General features: G+C 35.3%; 1 protein-coding gene across 1 annotated transcript; it reads right to left on the bottom strand.

The window, feature by feature from the left end:
* Positions 1–403: 403 nt before the first annotated feature.
* LOC114292240 (protein SUPPRESSOR OF PPI1 LOCUS 2, chloroplastic-like) lies at positions 404–9,340 on the bottom strand. The gene is made up of 7 exons (XM_082874966.1): positions 8,789–9,340; positions 6,314–6,372; positions 6,028–6,118; positions 5,720–5,790; positions 5,559–5,637; positions 5,336–5,451; positions 404–738 (listed from the first exon to the last, which is right to left on the bottom strand). Exons 2-7 carry the CDS (start codon positions 6,370–6,372, stop codon positions 696–698), a joined length of 459 nt encoding a protein of 152 aa, XP_082731092.1. The 5' UTR covers positions 8,789–9,340; the 3' UTR covers positions 404–695.
* Between the last annotated feature and the right edge of the window lie 59 nt (positions 9,341–9,399).

The raw sequence follows: 9,399 nt of genomic DNA, 5'->3' as shown, positions 1-9,399 counted from the left end.
GTGTGAAAAAATCTGTCTTCAAAAACCTGTGTGAAAAAATCTGTCTTGAACAAGCTATGTTCAAAATATCTCTTCAAAATCTGTGTTGAAAAACTAGTGTTCAAATTCTGTGTTTAAAATATCTGTGCAGAAAACTGTGTTAGAAAACCTGTGCAATCATTCTTCAAACAAAAAACCTATGCAATCATTCTTCAAACAAACACACGTATAACAACCTGTGTCAAAATATTTTTCAAACAAACAAGCATTCATTAAACATGTAACAACCTGTGTTGAAGCATTCCTCAAACAAACAAACATATAACAACCCGTGTTCAAGCATTCCTCAAACAAACAAACAAACATAATTTTAACAACCTGTGTTCAAACATTCTTCAAACAAACAAACAGATAACAGATTACATGTTTATACTCCTCCAAAATAACTGTCATATATCATAAATTTTCATACATATCATCTATTTCAACTTGTAACTGTTATTTAAATTATTACATATTCGTAACTAATACAACAATAATTACAAGGAAGAAAAAGATCTCATAAATGCAACACCAACTTCGACTTAAGTCTGTCTAAAATTTTTGCATCTGCGTGCTTTGAATTTGAAGTTGTTCGCTTTGAAATTACAAGTGTTCACCCATACTTCGAAGTTGTTCGGTGACGGTTGGTATGTTTTCCATTTACACTTTGTTCTTCAAATGATCTGAGGTACTGCCGCTAGCATTTGAAGTTGACATCTACAAAAATATGAAGTCAAATCTCAATCAGTTAGTGTATTAGTCTCAAAACTGTTTAAAAAGTAGGAAAGGTATGAATTAAATGGAAGCAAACAAGAGCTACACTTTGGTATTATACCATCCCAACATGAACAACAAATGGTTTATGATATTATACCAACATCAACAAAAGCAAAATAACTCAGTTCAAATAGCAGAATATTGAACATCTGATATTATACCATCATGATAACTAGCAGCCTGACTAATGAAGTTTGAACAAGCATACCCAGTCTAAAAAGCACGGCCATATAATTCTATCAAAAAAAAAAAAAAAAACAGTGTACAACTCTAATCCAGGAAAAGGCACCTAAAGCATAGGGACACTCAATTGTCTAAGGTTTCACCATGGTGAAGTTCTTTCTGTATCTAATATACATACAGACACGTAGACTTTTGTTTACAAATATTTTACAAATATCTAAGCAATTACTGAGCTCTAATAAATAAATTAGTAGAACTAGCAGCTTGGAATTGGAACAATACTAAGAGAAGGAAATATATGAAATGGACTAAGTTCAATTCTCATGGGAGGCCAAAGATTGTCTACGGAAAGAGTTAATGCAACTGATATTGTGATATTAATCAGTAATTTTAGTGTTCCAACAGGGTTAAGAGTGGCAGAAGCTGCCATTTCAAATCAACAAGCATGATATTTTTCTGACTCTGTGCCTATATAAGTTGAACCTCCATTCTTTGTCGTTCCTGATCACTCTTCATTAATTTAAATTTAGGGACGATGTTGATTTGAATTGTAGGCAGAATTTATTCCCGAGTGCAGAGCCGTGGTTTTTCCTATGGTGAAACATCCATTTGTGGTGGTTTTTTGGTTGCTGAACTTCCAAAGATGGAATTTGAAAGAGAAGAGCATGATATAAAACACTGCCCTTTGCCTGAGGAATCTTATGCTTTGCCTCCATATATGGATATGAAATCATGGGAAGTTCAAGCATTCAAGGATAACCAATTGGACATGTACAGGTTCACTGCTGAGAAGAGATTAAATGCCATAAACATTTCTCGGTCTCTTGCAATGGCATATGTTATGGATCAGCTGGATTACAATTTCTTTTTCAGCACTTCTATGTTATGGATCAGGTGGGCTCAGGAGTTCAAAAAAGTAACATTTTGTTTCCATCTTTAATGAAGTAGCTTATATAACCTAACTACAGTTTGATCCGAAACTGATTTTCATTTGTACTATTAATAATGCTTAGACTGGACCTCAACCTCAACAAGAAGAAGAAGGTTTTCAGAATGCTCATACCCTTTTCAATATATATCAACAACAACAACAACAACAACATATTATTATTATTATTATTATTATTTTTGCTTCAAAAGAAAATTAAATAGAATCCCTAAATCAATCTCTAAGTCATATATACACACAAACCCTAAATCGATTTCTAAATTACATATAAGTTATACTGTTATATATACAAACCCTAATTAATTTCTATATTACAAATCCTAAATCAAACCTCTAAGTTATACTGTTATATATACATGCCCTAACCCTAAACCAATTTGTAAGTTATATACCTGTAGATTGGAGTCGCTGATCAAACAGAGAGTCGAGAGAAGACAGACTGACAGAGAGTCCACAGAAGACAGAAACTCCTCGCTGTGCGAGTCGATCATTGGCGGGGTTAGAGTGGAACTACGCTCCGTCGAGGAGTGAGAAGTCGAAGACAGCGAGAAACGAGAGAATCGAGGGAGACAGAGACGCAGTCGGTCGCCTTTGGGATTGAGGGACAGAGTCGATCGTCCAGCGAGGGTTGGAGTAGAGCCGTGCTCCGTCGGGGAAGATCGCAAATACAGAGAGAGATAAGAATAGGTTTTGAATATAGAGAGAGAAATTTGGAAAATAAGTTTGAAATTTTGAAATCAAGAATGAGAAAGAGAGAAAAGCGAGTTAGCGAACGTGGTTGCCAGCTCTGAGCCACGTCATTAGTGCCGCTCTAGAGCTGCTGCTCTAGGGTCCGAAGCATTTTTGAAAAAATAATGTATCACAATGTAACTGTTATACATGACAGAAACTTTTAGCATCCGCATTGAATGAAACTACTAAAAACTGTTTGCTTTGTCAAGGATACTAGAGGACTCCCCAACTCATTTGGGGCAAACCGTTTCAAGCAAATTCTCAAACTCGCTGTTCACTTCAATACCATCTGCCTTTATCCTCATCCGCATATCAGGTGCTGGTTTTCCAGCAGCAATATATGTTCGAAGCAAAGAATCATAGGCCTTGGAATCAAGACGATTAACCTTCTTCAACATCTTGCATAACTCTTCAGCACCATCAACATTTTTCTCTTCCTCAAAATACTTCAGAACTTTATCAACACTTTCAGATTTTGGATGCCCCAAAGCTGCCTCCATGTACTTCAAAGCGGAATCCATGTTGCTTCAAGAAAAACATCATGAACATATCCCAAGCCTTAAAAAAAGGTCCTTCTGATCTCTTGATGGCCTCATCAAGGACCGATTCAGCTTCTACGATCATGTCATTTTTTAGGTATTTGCTAACCTGATATCATAGCTGGAGTAACTCGACTCCCATTCCTCAAAGCATCTCTTTGGGCCATCGATATCGTTCAATCTGTCAAGAGCATGAAGCATAACATGATAACTCACATTAGTCGTCTTTGGAAAACCCGACTTCAGGGAGTTCCAAACTCGATGGACCTCGTCTAAATTGGATGTATCAGCATACAAACTAATCAGACAATGGTAAGCAACACACACGAGCCATTTGAAGAGCTCCCAACAGAAATAAAACTACATTAAACTATTTTTCAACTACATATTGACAGCAATCACAACACTTTGAATCTTATACAATATACAATATATAGCCATAGATGAGCTGGCTTCAACAGCTACAAAAAAATATATAGAAAATAAATACCAGTTGATGTGCTGAATTATCATATAGCAACAATCATTCTATTTTTGTCAATTAAACTCATATACCTTGCACATGTCAGGATTAGGTTCAAAGATTCAAAGGCTTCTCAAAGTCATCGTATAAAAGGAACACAACTCACCTGAAGAGAAATTTAAATATATGTTCCAAGGGGTTGACATTCTTGGTAAGAAATCATCCAAGAAACATTAAGTTGAGATGGCATGTTAGTACACTATTGGAGCAATATTCGCTAGATAAATTTAACCCATATTCAAAAACTCAACAACCAATTAAACAAAAGTTAAGAGTTGAGTGACGTGAAATTTTATAAGAGTGTTCCTAACTATTTTGTAATTATATTTTTGGTAATAACAGCCACATGCATCCACATACATTCACTTCAACTTGCCTCATTCAAAATTTAAAATTACACATCACAAACAAGAAGAAACAAAATTTAGCATACATTCTACAAGAAACTATTTAACATTGATTTTTTTTAGTTCATAGAGGACTTTAACAAATAAAGAATGTCGCTTTCTCACTGAAGGAGGTGCAGTAATGCCCAAACGAAGACATCGAAAATTCTTGTCAGAAATCTAATCCATGTAAGAAGATTTTCAGCATAAATTTCAACTAGAAACAAAGTAAAGCATGCACCCACCAAGGATGCTGCACAGGAAATTGTCCTTTCTCCTTGTTCCGTGAAGAAAAGCCTCATTATTAGCCACTAAGAAGCATAGACACACGACACGACACGACACGACACGACATGACACGGGCAAGCCCAAAAAATATATAGTTTTATATATTTATCATATGTTATATATGAATATTTCATTCAGAGATTTAACATCACTTCTTAAAATCTAAAGGAGTAAGGATTAATATGTATAAATCTCTGTTGTTTTTCTTTATCATTAAATCCCAAGTTACTTTCATCAAACTTGTAAGGTGTTTCATAGTGATGGATGAGCGTGTTCCCCAAGTGTCGAAAGCGTGTCCAACTATCTGTATCTAAAAAAATTTAAATAATAATAATAATATAACATGTTTGGACACGTGTCCAACATGTATTCAACACAGGCACAGCACTTTTTTAGATGTATTTGTGCTTCTTAGATCACCCAAAACAATAAAGTAAATAGAAGGAAAAGGTGGAGATTTTGTTTGCTTCATCATTAAGCCACCTGTCAAGCTGTCAAAGGAAAAGATGTAAATTTTGCACCAAAAAAAAAAAACACTTTTCAGATCATTTACTAATTACAGGAAACATATTGGAAATGCAAGTAAAGCACTATGTTTCATAACGGGCTCAGTGAAGTTCGAAAAAGGGTCAGGAATCACCCTTCAAAAGCATACCCCAGCAGTTAACTTGTGCTTTCTCTTTTTAGCAAATTTATCTATTGCAAAAGAAAATTGTTTAGTTTGATATTGAATCCTATTTTGAGAATAACAATATCTTCCACTTTAGTTGTGTTTCTCATGGCATAATCCTTTCTTTTCTTTTACTTCTTAACTTCCAAGTCCCTAGCTAGTAGCTAGTAGCTAGTATACCTCGGTTATAAAGTTTAATCAAAAGAATTCTAAAGAGTGTTTTTTATGCTTCCTTACTTCCTGCATGATTCTTCTTATTATGCTCACCTTGTCAAGAGAAATGCTGGCCCAAGTTTAACTCCCTGTGATGCAGTAAATTTGAATCGGTTGAAGATCAGCCACCTGGATAGAACGGGAATTCGTTGTTCTATTTGCAGACTAAACTGCAAATAAAACAAATTCAAAGTAAAAAATATAGCACTTTTAAGTTTTTGAATCACATTGGCAATAACAATATTTAGATTTAGTTTGGTAATTAAAGATATATTACTCGACTGAAACTACAATCATTTGCCTTTGCAAATTGAGACTCCTGCTTCAGTACTACCATATTGTCCTCATAACTGCCACTGTACAACAGGTAATTCACAGAGAAGTTTGAATCAGTTTGTCAGTTAATTTGAAGATAGGATCACTAAAAGCCTCAATTACCTGCAGGTCACTGGAAACCCGTCAAGGTCTCTGCTTATAGAGCGGCCATCATCATTAATTGTACGAACATGCTGCATGAAGACAATAATTAATTTCTCTCCTAATCCAATTTCTAAGTCAGGTCTGGATCTGAAAACATGTAAACAGACCATGCGAAGAATCTCTTCGTAGTATCAATGTTATGCATTATTCGAAATACAACTTATGCACTTTAAATATGTTTTGAAACATTTATAAAATAAATAAATACATCATGTATATTTCAATTTCTATTGTTGATTTACAATAACCAATGAACAAAATATCACCTTTGATATGTGCACTCCAAGACTTCTGTGGATTCCAGAACATTGCATGCATATAAAGATGCCCAGATTCACACTAGCCCATCGAGGACCTCTGCATGAAAAATGAGTCACTACCAGCAACTTAAATAAATAAAAATTATTAATAACTAATAACATGTAGCTACTTTATGGTATAATGCACAAAGATCCATTGCTTTCGAATCTGGTTCTGTGACTCTATCCATGTCATTATTTTTTCACAATTTCAATCAATGTCATCAACATTGACAATTTCCAGATAACATACTTGCATTTGCAGTCAGCGCACTCCCTGTTCTCTGGCAATTTAAGAAGCCCTTCCAGCATCTGCAAATAACAAAATCAGAACACATTAGATCAAGGTTTACTAATAGAAGAAAAGAAGGCAACAAAATGTGTATCTTTCTTTTGGTGTGTGTGTGTGTGTGTGTGTGTGTGTGAGGGGGGGGGGCTGTGTGGTCTCAACCAGAATGCCCATTACATATTATCAAAGATTGAGCTAGAAAAAAAATAAAAAGGAAGAAGAAACTACAAAAAGTATCATATAACCAACACAATAGCATGTGCCAACCAACATATATAGTAATATTGTGACCTTTCTTTCAGCAACATAAACGTTAGTAGTTAGAGTTTTCAAACAAACAAAGTATTCAAAATTCAAAGACTTTAGCAAAAGACTGCTTTTTTTTGTCCGAACAAAATACTCAAATTCATACGTCAGACTTTTAACATTGGAACAATCACATTAGTGTGACTTCTTCACAATACATAATGGTGCTATGGCACCAGCTGACCATAAGGAGGCTGCCCCGGCAATGTAGTCATGCACAGGCACTCCTTTATAGAGAAAAAACAAAAGTTATAGTCAAACTCCTTTTTTTTTTTAAATCAAAAAATCAATACCATAAAAGATGTTATGACAAAACTTAGTTACTAGTTCGTACCATAAAAGATGTTATCACTAAACTTAGTTACTGGTTCGTAAAAACAAAATAAAAAAATGCAGCCATAGTCAACTAATAAATTTGCCTTTTATAGCTATAACTCATTCATCAACCTCAAAGTGCTCACACCACGCCTGTAAATCTCAAACATAGATGTGAACTTTTCTCAACTCACAATAGCAGCAATATAAGAGTCTAATGTGGAACTATTACCACCAATGGAACCACGGCAAGGTAGGGAATAATATATGGAAATGATCATCCTTTATAGGTCTATAACAAATCACTTCATGGTAATCCCGCAAAGTTACAGAGAGAACAACACTTTTGAAATTAACCCCATGCCATGCTCCCCCCCCCCCTCCCTAAAAATAAAAAATAAAAAACCAAGAAAAAACTGGTTGGGATAGAAATTTCTTGAATGTTTTTCTATCCTATTCCCTAAGAAAAGGATTACCATCTTTGTACACAACAAATGTGGCCCAGTCCTGTGGGAAATTCAACAGGATGCCAATTCCCAACCTTGTACACAACAAATGTGGCCCAGTCCTATGGGAAAAGTTGTTACTAATGGTCCATAGATGCAGAAGTAATTGTGGGGAATTTTATTAAAAGTAATAGTAGTCAGAAAACGATGAATTTGTGGGTGAATGTAAATCATATAACTTTCAATTGTTTGAGGTTTATGTGTCATGCATATTCACAACTACAAGTACTTGAAGAAATTGTTCATACACGAATGAAGAAATTAAAATTAATATCTGAATGGCTAGCAGATGGGAACGATTACGACCAAATGATATTAACAAACTGTTCCATTTTGAACTCAAAATTATATAGATAATGAAAATTATAAAAGGAATAGAGAGGAGGAGCGAAAAGGGGGCCTTGTAATTACTGGGGTGGAAATGTTAGGGATATCATTATCTAATATCAGCCATGTGCATCCATTTCAATTCAAGTTAAATTCGATAATATGTTCCAAAAGCCTCTTTTGCCTTTAACCAAAACCCAAGTTTTTTTTCTCTGTTTGTGTTTTCTATGATTATTATTATTTATTACTTTTCTATAGTTTTTAAGTTCCATGCAAAGGACTTTCTTTTTTCTTTTCGTATTCACATTGCAAAAGCTTGGAGCATTCTTTGTATCACATAATTAGTATGAAATCCCGTAGGCCTCAAAAACTGGAGAAAAAGGCAAGTTGGGTTCCATGTGAGCAGAACTCATAGGCATGTTGTTTCCAACAAAACAATCACCTTACCAAATAAAATTATAATAATTTTAACAACAATTAAAATAAACAATGTTTTTTTTAGGAAGGTATGTCGGCAGATAATGTGGCATGTAGTATATGCTTTTCAAATTCATTGTACTATGCTGAAAATTATTATGCTGCTGCATATAGAGAGGTTATAGTATCTTCGGCTATGGTCAAATATTGTTATGCTGCTGCACATGGTGGTCCACTAAGAAATGCAAAACAAACGTGTAAAGATGTTCTTTTTCCCCTAATTTGATCACAAATCTATGGAACACGCCAAAAGATTTTATCAACAAAACATTTTGCAGAGCCTTAAAAACTAGTGTTGGACTATGCAATGCATTGGATAATTAATTTTAAGCAGGCATTTCTTGCTAAATATATATTATAATACATTTAAACCAGTACATGACAAATTTATTTTGTAATTCCAACAAACACACTATTCAGTCAATTAAACAAACACATAAAGTGCACAGTCAAGACTAGTACCAGTAACCCAAGAAACCGACATTGAGGACGACTATATCATACTTACATTTGAGCAGAAATGGAGAGAAAATTTAGGGCAAAGATGAACTGTCCATCTTCTGATTTCGTTTCTGACGCGTTAATGTGCCTCGCCACCTGGTCTTTCTCATCTCAATCAGCCCGTTTGAGATCGCCGTTCTGACGAGTCCGACGATAGTCCTTTGTGACAAAGGTTCTAAGACAGTTGAGGGGAGTGTAGGGTCTGGATTTGAACATATGGCTTGTGGAGGGATTGGAGAAGATCGAAGGTAGGGTTAGGGTTTTGGATCCGACGACGAGAGTGGAGAAGACGAAGTAGACGACCGGTGAAGAGAATAGGAGAAGAGAGAGAGGGCGGTGAGGGAGGAGGTGTGGCGGCGGCGGTGGTGGTCGCCAGTGGCGGTACCAGAGGCGACGACGTAGGAGGCGGAAGAGATAAAAGAGAGAGGAGAGTGAGAGGGAGTGTTAGGTTAGGGATTGGGGATTTGGGATGGTGACAAACAAAGAGGGGGGGGGGAAGAATTCATGCGCGGGAAAACAAAAACAAATTTTTTTTGTTATTTTATTTTATTTTATTTTTGTGGTTAATGATTTTTATTTTAATTTTTTTTAGGTTACTAAGGTTGAAAATTTATTTGT

The sequence above is a fragment of the Camellia sinensis genome, chromosome 1 (assembly GCF_055761805.1).
Source record: "Camellia sinensis isolate YWXY chromosome 1, ASM5576180v1, whole genome shotgun sequence".
Classification (NCBI taxonomy): domain Eukaryota; kingdom Viridiplantae; phylum Streptophyta; class Magnoliopsida; order Ericales; family Theaceae; genus Camellia; species Camellia sinensis.
This window is presented reverse-complemented; position numbering and strand designations above follow the sequence as displayed.